Below are 17,956 nucleotides of genomic sequence, written 5' to 3' on the forward strand. Positions count from 1 at the left end.
CAGTTCTCCAATGACGAGCTCATACTGGCAACCTGACGGTTAATGCAGCCGGCATCAACCAAATGGTTTTCTTTGCCCTTTCCCATTTATTCCTATTGCCACACTGCAAACTTTCCCTGGTGAAACCAAGATGGGACTTAGATTCTGGCCTGAGCTTTTACATTAATATACAATTAAAATCCGTGGTCTTACATACCTGTCTAGATAAAACTCCATTGCATCTTTGGTATGACAGCACTAAAGCAAGACCTTCTGACACCTAGTTGCCAGAAAGCCCCATCTGCCTAACATCAGCTGAAGTGCAGAAGAGCTGGCAAGGTGGGAGCAGTGTGCTCCACCACCGGTCCCAAGCAGAGCTCTCTGCAAGGGGCTGGCCTCGGGCTGGAGAAGCAGATCCAACTACTGATACAGCCAGAAGGCAGTTGACAAGTGTTCCTTCACATGGAACATCCGCAATACCAAACATCCGATACTAAGCAATAGTCTACAGCATCTTCAAGACTAATGTATTTGGCCATACCTATTTAAGTCCATGGGGTACAGTATTCATGAGGACCAAAATGACTGAAGAGGACAGACACCTGGTGGCAGTAGCTGACCAGCTTTCAGACTGGCTGTGGGACATGGGGATCTTCTACGTTTAGCACTGATCTCTCCACGTGATTTAGCCTCCCCAAGATGACTTGGGTAAGCCACAGTATCTACAGCCACGGGTCAACAACAGGCTTCAGCCTGCAAGATGATCATCCACAGCAAGACCAAGTGACAAGGGATCAGACTCACAGCTGCAGCCTCCTCGGTGATTTCTGTAGTTTTCTTGTTATCACTGAACTGTCCATTGCCATCCACTGCAAGTTCTGTCTCAATCCTAATCAAGGGAACTAGAAGCACATTATGGGGAAGATCTTGGAGTCCCTACTAGAGGGGGCTTCACAAGGCCGCCCTTCTCAAGGCTGCCTGTATGTCTAGAGAACATGCACCACATGCCAGATTCGAGGTTAGCAGTGACTGACTGCTTGAGGCAATAAGGAGGAAACCTCTCTCAGCCAAGCCCCAGGCAATGCTGGGCTCACGGTTTATATTTAATAATGCAGATATCCAACTCTGACAGTAGGATTGTCACCAGAAGTGGGTCAGGGTGCAGTAGGTCCAGGTATCAGAGGAATCAGAGTCCCTTCCTTTCCTGAGTTATCCTTATCACAAACTGCCCACGGCAGCTTTGGATTTTCTCCCTTCCCAGGAGAATTGTTTGGTTGCGGGGTCTATCTGCTCAATTAGCAAGGCAATAGGCAAAATGAGCAGATAAAACGAGCAGAGCCGACAGGTATCACCACAAACGCCTCTATCAGCCAAGTCATGAATATTGGCAGTACAGATATCTTCCAGACGTTTTGCAGCAGTCTTTCTGACTCCCGGGCCAGACACTCCCCAAGACCCAGCAGAATTGCCAAAATCACTCCCTGGCTGAACACACCTCATACAGGAACTTCAAAGGACATCTCCAGGCTCCATCCATCACAGATGACAAGAAGATGGTGATTTTCAGGAAAAGAAAGTGTCAGCAAAGCAGGATCCTAACAGCCCAGCAAGGACTGATTAGTTTTCCAAAGACTTACAAGGTAAGAAAGCAGCATTTGAGAAGAAAGCCACAGTACAAGTGAAGACTGTTGTGGTTTTGTTGTTTTTTTTTTTTAAAAAAAAACCAAAACAAACAACATGGGCACCTTCTCAAGATGATTTCCTCTGCTACCTTGCAAGTAATGACATTGGAAGAAGACTGCTTTCCCCACACAGTTTGGCAGTTGCTATTTATGACTAAAAGGTTTGCTTCCCAACTCCTGTACTAACGCAGATATATTTTGTGCAGTCATGCAATAAAAACGAGATTGCTCTATGGACTAAGAAAAAAGAATCATGCTCTCCTCCTCCTCCAAAGTTCTCTCTTACGTTGCAGCAAATTCACTACAGAGAAACTGGTAACAAAAGTCTACCTAAGGATGCAGCAGTGGGTAAACCAGCAGTACCACAGCCTTTTCCCTCCAACAGACAGGTTGCATGCCTTTGGGTTTGAAGTATCCAGTAAAGACAGCAGCAGCAGCCCACTATCACCATCTGTAGCAAACAGAGAAATAAATCTCTCTACTGTATGCTGCTGGATGCCAAAGATGGATCTTGGAAACCTGAACCAGTAATATTCTTAAGCATTACCCGCAATGAAATGTGCTCGCAATCCAGAGCAGCTTTTGGAAGTCACTAAATCTGATATCTACCAAAGGGTTTTAAAGGTCCCATAGAAGATAACATGAAGGACTAATCAAACTATTAAAGTGTCTTTCTGCATGTCTGTACTTTGTTTTAACTTATGCTGTTCTATTCTGGCATATACCAGGCTGAGGTAAAACTGTAACTTTACAAGAAAAGGGTTGTAAAATTATTTTTTTCTTTTTGCAATACATTTTATCTACACACTGGGTGGCTCACTGGAGCCTACCACAGACAGTAGGTTTACAAATAGGTTTGCAATTGTATATTAAGCAAGTGGCACACAGATAAAACCTCTTAAACTCACTTCTGTGGTTTCCTGAAAATTCTTGTATCCCTTGAGATTCCAAATGTGGCACTTGGGAGGATACACGTAAATTTAGCTCCATGCTATGAGCTGTGGAAACACAACTCTCTCTTTAGGAGGTGCCAGGATTCCCCAATCATAACAACCAGTGTAAGACAGAGGACATACTCAGCATATGCTGAATTTGTGCCTGAACACTGACAGCTGCTTAGACTCCGTGTAGGATTTTCTATTGGATGGGACAGTTTTAAGAAGGTCAGGATTGATAAAAATGGGACATGATCTGAAGCAACACAGTAAGCAACGATGTGCCGGTCAGATCCTATCATCTTCAGCTCCGTAACTATTTTGGAAGACATAGATGGGGTCTGGACTAAGGAAACTTGCACTATGCATAACATTTTCTGGCAACATCTAAGAATTCTGGCACACTAAGGCGTCACCTAGAGAGGGATGTTAAAAAGAATGTGTCTCAGAAAATGTTAATTTCTCAACGTATGTAGTGTCTTTCATGACCGTCAAAAGAAATTTTAAATTGTAAATAGCCTACGTTTGGAGTAAGTTTAGAAAGTGAGCAAATGAACACAAATGTGGAGTGTAACCTACTTCCCAGTAGTCAGTGGTCACGGGGATACCACTAGCAGAACATGTTTGAAGTCCAAAGACCAAGATTTGGAAAAGCCAAAATTAAGCTAATAAAAATGGGTGTTTGAGAGCTGTTAATAGAACAGTTTTCTGTTAGAAAATATTTCACTAATCAGTAAACAAATAGATAAAATACATAAGTTATCACACATTAATTCTGTCCAAATATTCCATAACATGTTATTGAAACATTTCACTTTGATTTCAGTAAGTACTTTAGTTTGCTTATATTTTGATTTTTACATGGAAGTGTATCTTGTGACATAACGAAACAGTCAAAATGGTGATGGAAATTAATCCCTTAAATCCTGGTGAAATAAGACTGAATTCTGTTTCAATATTTTTCAAATAGAAACACTTATTTGGCAGCTGCATGTCCAATAGTCCTAATAAAATTAAACTACTTTGCATAACTAAAGTGTCTGAAAGTTTGTGTTCTTGCAATAAAGTGCAATTTTGACAACCATCATTTGCATTTCATGTGCAGCATTTCTCTCCCAAATATGCTTTAATTTAAATAGAATATATGGATTTAAATCAAAACAGGCAGACTCAGAAATATGCTGGATATTACTAGAAGATATAGCTCACCGCATTGGTTTTTTTTCTTTTTTACCATCAACCATAGAAAGCTTTATTCCAAGCCTGATCACACTTTCAGTTACAAAACACGTGGCAAAAAATAACAGTTAACACGCAAGATCTGCCATATTTCTACTTGCCTCTATTCTCATACTGGACTTTCCATATTGAGGGATGGAGAATAAACCTCTCCCATGTTTAACATAATGAATATACCTAATGGTAGCAAACAAAGGTTTTTAAATTTCATTTCACAAATCTTTTACTCTCCCCAAGCCGCCATTTGTTAGTGCAACAATCCAGCACAGTGCTAGTTGCTGAGGTATACATGGTTAAACTAATTTCACCTTCAACCGAAACCACAATGTTCTCCCTCCCTCCCTTTTTTTTTTAAAGGTAATGAAAGCCGCATATTCACCATTTCTAAAAATAATTCCACTCCAGAGTAAAGAATGGTTTTGTAATAGTGACAGGCTGTAAAAAGCAATAGCCTTATCTTTTATCACCCATAGAACTCCTGCTGTACTTTTTTTCCTTAAAATATATTTTGTGCAAAATTAAGTTCTGTGTAGGTCTGTACCATAATTTGGAAAAAACTGTGTATAAAATGTACTTAATTTTTAAAAACAATCCCAACATCAAACAACAGAGAAAGAAGAAACAGATCAGATGCAGCTGAAGTTTTCACATGAGAAACTAAATATAGTATGTTCTTAAAGCTCCAGTAATACATTCTTTCAAAAACCAGAATGCACTTTGGTCAGTATTAAACATTAGTACAGAGGCAAATAAAATACAAAATGCTTGTTTGTGTTGCTTTATATATAAAAATATTTTTATACCACATAAGTTTAAGATACATTATTTCAAATCTTTCAAGATTCTGAAGATTAGCAAACATAGTGCAATGTCCAGACTCTTGTCACCTAATTACTTGTCATTTCTCAGCACGAAGCCACTATTTTAGAAACATAAAATGTAAGAATTCCTGCGCCTGGTGATATTAATCCTCCCAAAATAATATGTAGACGGAAAGTTTGTTCCAGGTAACTTAATTCTACACGGGTGAACATCTATTTTTGTCACACTGAAGAACCACGAGTCAGTATGACTGGTCCATGAGGGAGGCAGGGGTAGAAGGCAGAGGGAGAGGTGGGAAACCCCAGCCAGGAAAGCGCTAGGGAACAACCCCTGCTGGGGAGGAATGGCAGGAAAGGAGGTTATCCGAAGACACAAGTCTGCCGAATACCAGGCTTCATGAGTTCTGCTGCTCACCAGAGGAATTTGTTTTCTGTGTTTAGCTGTTCTTAAACTTCAATGTGGTATGAATGGCATATACTATAGTGTACAAAAGGAGAGCATTTATCTATCTTATGCTCAGTCATAGCATTCCTTTCACCAGTAAATCTTTCGCGTGTTTAAATATTCAACTTCAACATATAATATATACTGCTCCATAGTTCACCATAATATATTCCAATTAATATACATTTGTATGTATATATATAAAGTTTCTCATTAAAAGTAACAATAAAAAGTGCACATATTGAGCATGCACAGTCAGAGCTGCGCAGAACAGCCCAGTATTTCAAATAAATACAATATTTAATTTTATCAAAATATCATACAACATGGTAACCATTTACAATTATTGCTCTAATAAAAGTGTTATCAAAGAGCACTTGTTGACTTGTTATATAATACCTTATCAATATCCCAGGATATTTAAACTGCAGCCTATATGAGTTTAGATCCTGGAATTACTCAAAATATTAAAAATTCCCACTTGCCTCTAATAGTAATATAAAATATTTCTGCTACCTGTAATACTGTATTGTCAGTACTTTATTTTTTGTATGTGTCTCGCTTTTCTATTGCAACCAAACATCTATTGATGTTATGTTGTCCTCATAAATGATTGGTGCAAATGAAATATTCTAAGCAATTTTACCATGCTATAAAAAAATCAAATGACTTCCATATAGCATTACTGTAACTAAAAATGTTCAGTGTCGGCTTCAGCTTTAACACAGACATAGTAATTTAGTGTAATCAATTTCCAGGACTTCAAGTTCTCAGACGCACAGTTTTTGACCCTTCCCAAATCTGACCCTTTCCAAAACTAAACACAAATAAGTTTGAAAATAAAATATAAATGTCAACTAAAATGAGCATAAAACAGTGAGAAGATGAAATAAATACAAAGATTGCACAAGACAGACAGATGTAAACACTTCAATTTTCCAAACGACATCCTTGAAGAGGTTGTAGCATCTGAAATACAGATTCAGTGGCTGCTTTGAGGCAGTTTTGTCAATCAATGAGCTTTTCTATAACACTGTGTTATCTCATCTTCTTTATATATTGTCAAGATTTGATCTTCCAGAGCTGGAAAAGTTAGAGCAATAAATCAACATTATTTCTCATCTCAGTTTTCTGTTTACCAGAATACCACCACGTCTTTTTTTCTTATTGCATTTGCTGCATATTCCATGATACACAAAATAAATTTTACATTCATTTACTCCTAACAGGAAAAAAATGGGTAGACGTAAGCAAACTCAGTGGCCAATTTAAGGGGTTTGTGCTACAACCTTGTGGAAACTAATGTGCCTCATAACCTGAATTTTGAAATAGTTTCCAGAGTTTGTAGTTCAGAGGGGGCCAGAGAGTAGGACCTTACAAGATAGTCCTTCAGCCATGACAAAATGACACTGCAAGACTGGTCACAGTAATACTGTATCTACTGTAATACTTTACTGCAGTGCAAGACAAGGATAGCTTGCATCTTTCTGCATCCCTTAAAGAGCTACAAAGTCAACAGTGAGGAATTCAAGAGAGAAATCAAATCTGGGATATGAAGAAAAATTAAATAAAGTCTTGTACTTATGTGTGCAAATGTCCCTGTATTTGTGTCTAAGAATTCTTGGTAATTATGTGTCCTAAATGAAGGCCACAAAAAGCAAGCCACAAAAATGCAAAAAACTGTCAAAAGGGCTGCTTTGACAAATACATTACTACTCTTCTGATATTGCTTAAATTTCATAACCATTTTCAAACAATAAATCTTCCAGTTAATACAGTTAAGAATTCATTAGGCTACAATGTATGATCCATCTATCGTAACATTCTGAACGCCATGGTGAAAAAAACGATGCTTATCAAGCAGATACCTTTAGATTAAATCCAAGCAAGTCACTGATGACACCAGAAACAGCTGACAGGATGACAACTTGGGTGATATTATAAAGCAGTGGATTCATTGTAAGTCCATATAACCTAAAAGGACTGTCCAGTTCCTAGTAATGCAAAACAATGACACCATTAAAAAGCAAAAAATTACACAAAAGGGTTTTTGTTCACGTGTGTATTGAGCAATATTAGATAGTTCAGGAAGTCTTCAAGTCACAGTGGAGTAAAACATTCTCCTATTCTTCTGCATATAAAAAACAAGGTGCAAGAAAATAGCCATCACATTAACTGACTGTTGACTGCTAGTGTCTAAATAACCCTTCAAAAAATTGGAGGCTACCCATCTAGAGCATCTACCAATTTGCTCACAGAGCCAGGAAAATAGAGCGCTAGTTTTCCTGGCACCAAGGTGCCATCATTTTAGAATTCCTTATAATTTTCCGGAAATCACCTTCAGTGTTAAAAGAGCTGACAGACAGCGGAACAACAAAAAACAAGAAAAGAAAGATTTTCCACAGTGACAGAAGGTTACCTCACTACTATGAAAAATTAACAAAAACGTCTTTCATAATGCAATTCCCCTCCTTTTCCATTAATTTTGGGAATAATTAATGATTAACATAGCCAGAAAAGGAAGATAAAGGAAAAAAATACTAATAACCATTTAACTGCCAATATTTTACTTTTTTTTTTAATTGGAAGGATCAAAAAATTGGCTAAATTTAATCTGCAACAAAACTTGAACAAAGAGGCTATTTCACCAATTTTCAATTATTGGTGTGTGAATAAAGTCACCCAAACTTTTCTGGCCTAGAAACAGGTCAAATAAAGAAAGAAAAAAAGTTTTAAAATATAAGAGTGGATTATATAAAGTATAAAACCTATCACTGCTTTGGTCGTTTATATTTTCTAGCTTTACTGTATGATAATCCAGCCATTCTCTCTACTGATGGGGATCTCCGCACATGGAATCATTATCAGTTGTGCTATACTCAAACATGGTGGGAGGGGTGTGTGGATTGAAGGAAGTTTATCTGAGGGGGAGGAAAATACTTTTACATTTGCCAGTCATTCCTGGGGAACTGTTCTACATGACCACTCTATCTTGGACTAAATGAAGACAACGATTCCCTGAAGGAGAAACCAAAATACTGTTGTTACCTTACCTCTGAACCCAAGAATAACAAATCGGCAGCATCTCTTTAAGAACTTTACCATAACAGCAGAATGTATAACAAGATCTGAATACTGAAAGCTGAAGCTAGACAAATTTAATTTAAAAATAGTTTGCACAACAGCAGAAGTGATTAAGCACTGAAACACCATGCCAAGGGAGGTGGGGAGGCAAGTCATGAATTTGTTTTTTGTAGTGTCAGGACTGGATTCCTCTTTGAAAGCCCACGTTAGTCAATTACAAGTTATATACTGTTAATTTTAGTGTAAAAACACATAAGGAATACTAGATCTAATTGATCTTATTTGTTCATAAAAGCCAAACCTAAAACAAAAAAAAATTTGTCAAGTGTTAAATTTATCACTGTTATTTGGCATTCAGGTAACCCTAAAGTAAGTTTTGGATTAGGGAAATGTTCAGTCTGAAGGAGAATGAAACATTTCTGGAGCAAGAATTAAGCTCCCAGACAAGTGGAAGAACAAAACAGCTTGCTTCCCAAATTATGACAGATTTGTGAGTTTGAAAGAACACAAGAACTCAGCAGAGGCAATTTAGGATCAAATGTGTCTTCCTGAGAACCTCAACCACTGCTTTGTTAATAATAACGACTTTAAAAAAGCCCTAAGCATGTCCATGCTCTAGCTCCAGGTAAGTGAAAGTAAGATGATTTTTCTTCTGCAGAATTCTAGAAATGGGAAGTAATAAAAACATTCATGTTCTCTCACCATGAAGAAATATCTTCTAGCCACCAAATACAGTTAGCTGGCAAACAGGATAATATTGCATAAGCTAAAAACTCTTCCACTAATCAGCAAAATTCCATGAAAAAAAAAATTGCCAAATAGTTCAAGGGCACAGCTGACTTAAATATTTGAATTACATTAAATGAAATCCGTATCTTTAATTCACTTATAAATGGACCTATGTAACAATTTCTCTCTGCCTTCCAAAAGGATTCTTCTATGACAGTAAGTACAGAAGACATCAAGTATAATCCAGTTTTAATCTGAAATGCTAACCATCGACAGTTTTTAAGAGGAATTATTTTTGTGGAAGAATACAAATCTTCCAGCAGCTTATTACTAGAAACAGATATCGACACTCAAAACAGTCAAAAAAATTACATCATTTATTTCATCATCCTGTCCATCCTGAAGTACCTTCTCTCACACCGCTCATATACTGTTAAAGAATAAAACTTATTGTATATAATAATAATTTGTAATCCACAATGATAGCAACAGACTGTAGTGTATGAACAAGCAGCATCGCAGTGAAAGAGTTAGAGAGCAGATTTAAACCAAAGCATACTGTACTGCCTGCAGCGACTGACTCATTAAGCAATCTACTCTGCTTCTTAGTTATATATAATATGGTAATACTATTTTAATTCTTACCTTCAATAACTTAGTAGCAAGTTTTAAAACATTGTTCACTAGTGTCAGTTCCTCCTTCTTATTAGGCTTTTTCTCCATTTTCAAGTACAAGTTTATCTGATTTAAATAAAATACAAGTATCACCACTTATTCAGAATTTAAAGGAATTCATTTGGAAATATTTAATAATAAAATGAAGTGATTACTCAGCAGCCATATGATAGAACAACAATGACATTTCTGCAAGCAAGCAAAATTTTTGCTTCCTTTTTAAGAACAAAAACTGGCTCAATACCATAGGAAAATACAATGTTTCATGATATAACACAATACATTTGACACTATCATAGCACCAACTTTGAAGTTTAGTGTAATCTACATCTTAGGCAAGAAAAAACACCACATATGTAGGTTTGCATAATTTTGTTTTCCTCCTTCAATAATTGCCTGAGGTTTGTCAATTCATTTCCAGAAGGTTTTTATACTTGTATGCGGATCTTACAAGGCTTAGCATCCCCAAAAGTAATTGAATAGACTGAAATGCTAAAACATAATTCTGCAAAAGTGCAATTTCTTTTAAAAGATTTTAGTATAATTGAGTACTTCATGAGCACCTTGAGTGCTGAAAATCAATCCTTTCCTGCCTTGAAATATTTGAAAAATTATTAAACTCTTCATTGCTGTAGAAGAACAGTATATTGATCATTTCAACAACTTCTGTGATCCAAACTCTTTTAAGTCACTGTTTCTGAGAAAGTTTAGTTAACAGTACAAATTAGCTCTCTTTTGGCCTTCTAGCAATTTTGAAACGTCACCTTTCATTCTCTCAAATGACCTATCTTTGATATCCTAGACCAGGCAAAGGGTAGTTTTTCTTTTTTGTTGCATAACAACAGCAAATCAAAGGAAAAATATATTGAAAAGCTGCGAACTTTTTATTTTAGGATGATGACTTTCAACAAATAAAAAATGAACAATTTAGCGATATGCTGAAGTAGTCCTTCAGATGACAGAGACTCTTACCAAGCTACAGAAGCAAAGTTGCAGAAAGGAAGTGATGCTATATGATGCTACGATATATTTAACCACCTTGTTGTAAGGTGGTTATTGAAATAAGGGCCACAGACATCTAAACAAAGTAACTGAATATTATCAGATCTCCTTAAAAAGGTCACTGTAAGTTTCTTATACAAGTTAAAAATCAAAAACAATGCCTAATAGATTCCAAGGCATATTAAGCTCCTGAACTATCAATTTCATTTTAAAGTAAGTTATGCTTTTAGAGGCAAAGAGATTCCAGTCTTTAAATATAAAATTACTGATTTCAACAATTCAAGTGTTTATAATAAACTAATAATAAAGGCTCTGTTTAGCAACTCTGAAAAAATGGTAGGTAATAAACCCTAGGAAGGTTCAAATCTCTTTTAACAGTTACTATGATTTCATTTATTTATGAAAAAAATCAACATTCAATAACAAACTTTGAATCAGGAGGGGAGTTTGAATGTGCATATGCACAGCCATCTACCATACCTATTCTGAGACTTGAAACTGGCAAGACGACAACTTTGATCAAACCATACATTGTATTTTACTCAACAAGCAACCACTGAGGCACTTAATTTACAAGGCCAATTAAAAACACTTTCAGAAGGACTTGAAAAATTACAGGCAAACAGCATACAGTCAAAAAATCCCTTGATGTATAATGACTGATCTTTTAGTTTCCCATCATGATTCCTGATCACTAAATCCATAGGTTGAATATAAAGCACACAGAAGTGGCTGGAACTTTGCCGACAGAAAGTAGAAATTGCAATTTCATCTTATCTGTGAAGCATTTAAATTGAATCTGGGGCTTGAGGCTTGTTCTCCTTTTGGGTTTTTTGTTGTAGGTTTTTGTTTGTTTTAAAGCTTCATTCTCTTCTCAGTAAGCCTAACACCACCAATGTGCAATTTTCAAGGACACCAGTTCAGATGTGCTTTTTTAGATCAAGTGAGTGTCAGTCAATTGCTTGGGCTTGGCCTCTCATGAAAAGCCAAAATGTCAGACTTTCATGAGTCTATCTCAAGAACATTGTAAATATGCTGTGGTATCCAGCTAGCATGTGAAACAAGTCCAAAATGAGTTCTAGCCAGGGTGACGCGTATCCTTTTTATTTTCTGAGAAACAATTATGAATTCTATTTTGGTTTTCATTTCATAAAGCTTTCAGGCATTTTTGAGGGAAATGACTTGTTACAGGATAAGCTGGATTCAATACAAAGCTAAGTGTCTGATGACATAGCACTTTCTGATGTTTTTTTTTTTAAAGTTCTGGGGACACAGAGAGAGTGCTTTCTTCAAGGTCCATGCTGGCTTAAAATGTTCAAACACTGACTCTCATTAAGAGCATAGTACAGAAACCTACAAAAGCAAAACAAAGGCTTGACATTCTCTGTCTCTCTCTCTCTCTCTCACCATGCTCTCTGCATTTTTTTCCAATCCTTATCCCAAACATTTCCTTCCATTTTCATTCCAGAAACAGAGGACACAAACTTCACTGGGACATTAGGCTATTCGTACTCTGAGGATCAACAGAACAATGCAAAGCGCTCTGGGCTTAGGAACTGTGAGAGGTTTCACACTGGTGCAAAACACAGCATTCAGAACAATCGACAGTCTGCCTTAGTGTCTAGTCTCATCATCTTCAGTAAAGACAGAATGAATTCTCATTGAGCAAAATATGTAAGCAGTCATTTATACTATCTGTCATAACCTTCACACCCTGACTTTGGGAGGCTCCGTTTGGAAGATTTTATTCTCCAACTTGAACACATTCCTATAGAAAACCTGTGAAGATTTCTTGAACTGCCTATTTACCTTGTCCTGAATGCTGTGTTTTGCACCAGTGTGAAACTTCTCCAAGCAGAAAGAGATTGCTTCTTACCTAACACTAACTGAACATGCTTAGCTCGGAAAACTATCAGCAGCACCAGGCAGAGCAGAGATGGAAGTCTGCAGTACAAACGCAGACTATAACATTCCTGAGAAGAAAAGTACGTAGACTCAAAGCCAAGATTGACAGATGACTGAAAGAAAAAGTTTCCAAGGAGTCTAGAGGAGACTGTATGTAATCCACGCAACCTAGCAGTCAAAATTATTGGACTGGAAACAGTGACCCACTTTGTAGAGGGTAAGTTTGTTTTCAAACCTTTTACTCTCCCATTCAACACTTCAAGAGTTCAGGTTTCTTTTTCCTGTATAAAAGCTACTTTTTATGTTTGTGTTCTGTCAGATCTTTAATTATATCAAATGACATATACTGATATCTCTAAGCCCGCTCACTTAAAGAGAAATTGGGATATGGCCATCTCAATGTTCCATACAACTGTTAAACAAAGTCACACACTTCTCTCAGAAATTGAACTTCAGGTTGTAAAGCGTTGTTTCACTACACCATAATTAACTCCCTAATTCAGACTATTTTAATACATCTAAAATGCATGCCTGAGACCTACCAGATGAATGACTTGTTTAGATATAAAAATATAGGTCTATACAAATTCTCACCTGCTCAGTAAGTAATATTGAGGTATTGCTGTACTTTTTACTTGTTTCAGATCCAAGAGTAACAAATCTTAAGAGAAAAAGAGTTAGTGAAATACACCAAATTACAAGTTCCCAATTGTAGTGACAATCAAGGAAGATCTCATGCATGTGAAGTAGCTGAAAACAAAAGAGAAAAAAAAAATCAAAATTTAATTCAAAGTAATAATTACATTACAACATAAGAAAATAATTACGTATCTCTCCAACTCCAAGAAAAATTTCCCAGTAATAAGTATATGGATTATTTTTAGGCATAAAAGATTTTTTAATCATAATTTAAAATCAACACTGTGTCAAAGATATGAGGTTTGAGAAAAGATATGCTCTGAAATGCTCAATCAGAATTTAGACACCTTTTTTTTCATATCCCTAAAGCAATAGAAAAAAAAAATACACTCTGAGACAATTTTAAACTCGTGTTCAAACTTGCAAAGACACTATGTGGGATAAAAAACCAAAATATACCCTCAAATGTACTGAATTATATAGAAAATTGAATCCAAGCAGAGTTACTGCTAAATTATATTCTTATTAAAATATTTATAGTTAGCTACCAGGAAAACACATTAACGTTAACTAGGGAAGCCAGAAGCCATTAAGAAGTTTCCCTGTATTCAGAAACAGAAGCTCAAGGAAAAATCTTGAGCAGTAAAAATCACCTTTAAACATAGATTTGCTTACTAAAAGATATTCCACTAGAGGGCAGGCTAATATAGCCAACAATCTTGTTTCTCACAAAAATCATCAACCAAGGTCAATCCCAACTGTCTTTGCAAAACTGTGTTTTGATGAAAAATGTTAGGAAAAAAAACTAAACTGTGTTCCAAAATCCACGATGGAAAATGAAAGAGGACACAGATTTTTTAAAAAAAAAAAAAAAATCATGTTAGGAATTATGCTATCAGTAAGTTTCTTTAGCTCTTACAGAGTAATATTCTAAAGTAGAAAAAATGAACAATACAAAATGGAGCTTAACCTTCTGAAAAGCTGTAACTAATTTTTCACTGTGATCTTTTAACTTAATAGGAATCACCATGCAAAAGGCACTCAAAATTATTTTTAAAACTATTTAAGTCATGGCTGTTTCTATACAAGTAAGATTTCCTCACCTGTGCACAACAGATAAACACAACTGAGATAGTCAGTAGGAAGGCAGATGAAACTATTACATCAACTGAGCGTTGAGGACCTCGACGCTGAAAATAAAGGATATGCATATATGTGAGTGAAAACCTACCTAACCAGCATTGATATTTAGCATATCCAGTTAGATTCACACCTTGAACCTATGTGTTTCATCATGGCTCGCAATTTGGCATTCTAAGATCCAAACAGCATATTAGATCCTAATATCAGTACATTTGAATACCCCTAAAGGCATGTGAGATTAATTCCGATGCAAGCATTTAAAGATAACTATGAGAAAATATTCACCACTTGTTCAGTCAGCTCCTTCATGATGTGAAGTAACTTTCATTTAGGCAGCATTCCCTGACATAACAAATTCAATATGGCACTGGGCTTTAACCCCAAGTATTAAATCAGTGCTAACAAAAGATTTTTGGACACCAGATAGCAACAGGATATCAAGATATGATTTCACACGGTTGGTATTTTCCATTATTTGCCTCTTTTTGACATACAACAACTGTAGCTGTAAATCACTGTCCCATTGTGGTAGGTGCAATAATATAATGTCTCCCCCAGAACAAGACGGAAAACTGGGGAATAAACACACTTGTCTTGAAAGGTGCAACCTCACTGTTTTCAACCATTTTTTTCTTGCTTACTGGTACAATGTTTCTATCCACTGAGTTTTTTCCTCATTTCTTTTAATTAAAGAATTAAACATCCTGTGCTGCATTGAATGTACAGGTTATAACAGACATTTATTTCTCAACTTTGTTCTCCAGACATGCTACTAATTGTAGAAACATGAGAAGAATGGGAGGTGTACACATGCAAGATATAACCTTGGAATTTGGAGAAAGAGATAGGAAGTTTAACTACTGAAAAAAATATTAAGTGCAAATTACTACTGCAGGTATGCATGCACTACTTCTATACCGAGCCAGAGTGTTTTGCCTGTGCAAGACTTGAGATGAGTATATACCCCAGCTCACATCTTCACAGGTGGACACATATACAGACAGGCAATATGCAAGTGTATTTTGGACAAATGCTATGCCAGCATATGCCAGCAGCACCACTGCAGGAAGGCAGCCCTGCTCCTTAGCTGCTTGTCTCCATTCCTTTCCATGTGCTAGCACAGGCATTACAGGGCTGCCCAGTGAACCAAGTAAAGCAACAGATGGAGGTGAAAATTACTGTTCTTCATTGGTTATTTTTCAGTTGGGTCAGTTCCCTATGCACCTGCCTCTCACCACTCTCTGATTGCTTTTTTCTTCGCCACATAATTATACAAATGCTTTTGGTGGCATAAGAAAAGGTGGAATATATAGATGTGGTTGTGAGGAAAGGCGGCAAGACACTCTCTCCACAACAATGTTACCATATGCAGTCTTTAAAGCATCAAAACTACATTCTATTGTCCAAGCGATGTTATCCTCCTTTCCTCCCACCCAGCAACACATTACAGACTACAAGGAAAAAGATACAAGTCTCTCAAATGTAAAGTTTAAAGGGTACCTCTTTTTTTACAACCTCCCCAACAGATACTTCCATAACACAAGGGTTGTTATAAATGAATCGCCTCAATTCCTCTTAAAATGACGCATCTTTCAAATTTAAGATTGTGCTTAACATTAAAAATTTTGCCTGCTTATATTTTCTGCTTTCCACACTCCCCAGTCTCCACACCATAACTTCTTTATGTTTTCATAATCCTTTACGTACTTCTAAAAACTACTGATAGCAGATTTCATCTAACCTTTCTTAATTGCTGTTGGAAAGAAGCATAGATGCAAATAAGGGGATTACCACCACTAATAAGAGATTGTCAGTTGCTGTTCAGCAAAAAACTGGTTCTATAGAAACCAAACAGGGAAAAACCTAGCTTCATTTGAGTTGAATTACTTGAAAAAAACTTGGGGGGGGGGCGACCAAAAAACCTGAGTTAGATAATATGGATCCTTTCACAAAAAATCATTAAAATGCTCTGGCTTTTAGATCATTAGAGAGATATAAGGAGATTACTCAAAGACGAGCTGAACATACAACAGAGGTATCGGAATGTCTTACAGATAATACTTGGGCATAATTTCTAGCTTCACCTGGCACGTATACATTCACAGCACAAATATGCACATAAACTGCCTTGCTTCATAAATTCCTTCTGTGTTAATGACACTAACTGTCAAGGCCCTTACAATAAGGTATTGTCTGTATTATACTACAAGTGGTCATTTTTACCCAAAATATTCACCTGAGAGACTTTTCTGCTAGCATTAGTAAAACAAGACTCCAACTCTGAACACACTCATACTTTACTCCAAGGTAAAAACTAGACATTTACAGTCTCACAATCTGGCTGCCTGCAGACACTGCTGGCCCAGAGTCAATAAAATGAAGCGTATAGGGCACATGTGTACCAACAGGGGTAAGTCCACAGGAGGAAAAATTCCGAGTAGAATACCAACCTTCCATCAACAGCATATGAGATATTTTATATTAAAGCGGTAGCAAAAATATACATTATTTTACCTTTAGATAGGACCTGAGAGAAAGCCACATTTTTATATTCTGTACTTTCTTCAAGCGGAAGTGAGGAACCTCCGATTTTCTTGCCCTCCTGGCAGATGTTAGATGACCAAAAAGTTTGGCAAAAAGTAGCCTCTGCAGAGAAGAAAAAAAAATTACTTTAACTGTTAATTGATTTTCAAGGGCACCAAAAAGAAAATGGAGAAAAAGCTTCACTTAATATGTCAAAGTAATGTACATTGTATCTGTGTAAATTAAAATACATTAATATAGTGCAGAAATAAGAGTAGCATGTTACTAAAAAGAGGAGATACACTAAAAAGTTTTAAAAGTCTTCATATTCTAATGACAGACAAAATTTAGCTACACTTTGATTTCCTTTATTCAAATTTCAGACAACAGATCTGCTATGCTCTCAAAATTTGGGAGAAAATCAAACCTGCCAATCATTTGCATTAGAGAGTGCCTGTATCACAGAAGTTCCTTCCAGCAGAAATGATTACTAGAAGCCGGTTAATTCTATTCTACTGTATTAAATCACATATTTTGGCTATAATTTGAGAAAAGAAAGTATAAAATTTTTTCTTTTGCAGACCAGTAAGTACCTATACTCTGCAGCTAGTAAGGGATTTTGATACTCTCTTACAAGTTTAAATTGCAATTACAAGCAATAAATTAACAGGTGTATTACTTCAGATAGCAGCTCTCATGGTCTCCAGCGTGGGACTGATCTACCAGCAAAGCAGGCAGGGCTCTTGGCTAGGGTCTGGACTGAACTGTTTTGAATTAATCTGAAGGTTTTGAATGAAACACACTAGTAGAACAAACTGGAAATTTATAGAGTTCTTTTATTGAAACTCCTTCTCCTTGGGGAAAACTGAGACAAACTGGGACATGACTAAGAGCTGGGTTAATGCATTGAGCCAGAAATATGAAATAAAAGATTAAAAAGTTTTCCCTCAGAAATGCTCTCCAGGAAAAAAGGTTTAGCTACAGAGACTGTACAGAGACTTCAGTCCATTGCAACTGAGTCATCTCCTAAACTGTAAGCCCACTGCAGTATTTGTCATCACTGATCTATGAATCACACTGCGCTAAAGAAAACAAGTTTAAAATAGTCAAAGTCAAAAAAATGCAAACACTAAACCTTGTTTTGCTTTGGATGAA

The 17,956-nt window shown here is 36.5% G+C and overlaps 1 protein-coding gene across 2 annotated transcripts in view; it reads right to left on the bottom strand.

Moving 5' to 3' along the window:
* Window positions 1-2,452: 2,452 nt before the first annotated feature.
* PHTF2 (putative homeodomain transcription factor 2) overlaps window positions 2,453-17,956 on the bottom strand; it is a 72,199-nt gene continuing 56,695 nt past the window's right edge. For both annotated transcript variants that reach the window (XM_075144595.1, XM_075144594.1), the window contains 6 exons: window positions 16,793-16,924; window positions 14,239-14,325; window positions 13,091-13,246; window positions 9,560-9,655; window positions 6,970-7,095; window positions 2,453-6,184 (listed from right to left, as the gene is read on the bottom strand). In XM_075144595.1, the coding sequence (XP_075000696.1) occupies window positions 6,164-6,184; window positions 6,970-7,095; window positions 9,560-9,655; window positions 13,091-13,246; window positions 14,239-14,325; window positions 16,793-16,924 (618 nt within the window). In that variant the 3' untranslated portion in view covers window positions 2,453-6,163. The remainder of the gene's footprint in view (window positions 6,185-6,969; window positions 7,096-9,559; window positions 9,656-13,090; window positions 13,247-14,238; window positions 14,326-16,792; window positions 16,925-17,956) is intronic.

This window comes from Calonectris borealis, chromosome 1, assembly GCF_964195595.1.
Source record: "Calonectris borealis chromosome 1, bCalBor7.hap1.2, whole genome shotgun sequence".
Classification (NCBI taxonomy): Eukaryota; Metazoa; Chordata; class Aves; order Procellariiformes; family Procellariidae; genus Calonectris; species Calonectris borealis.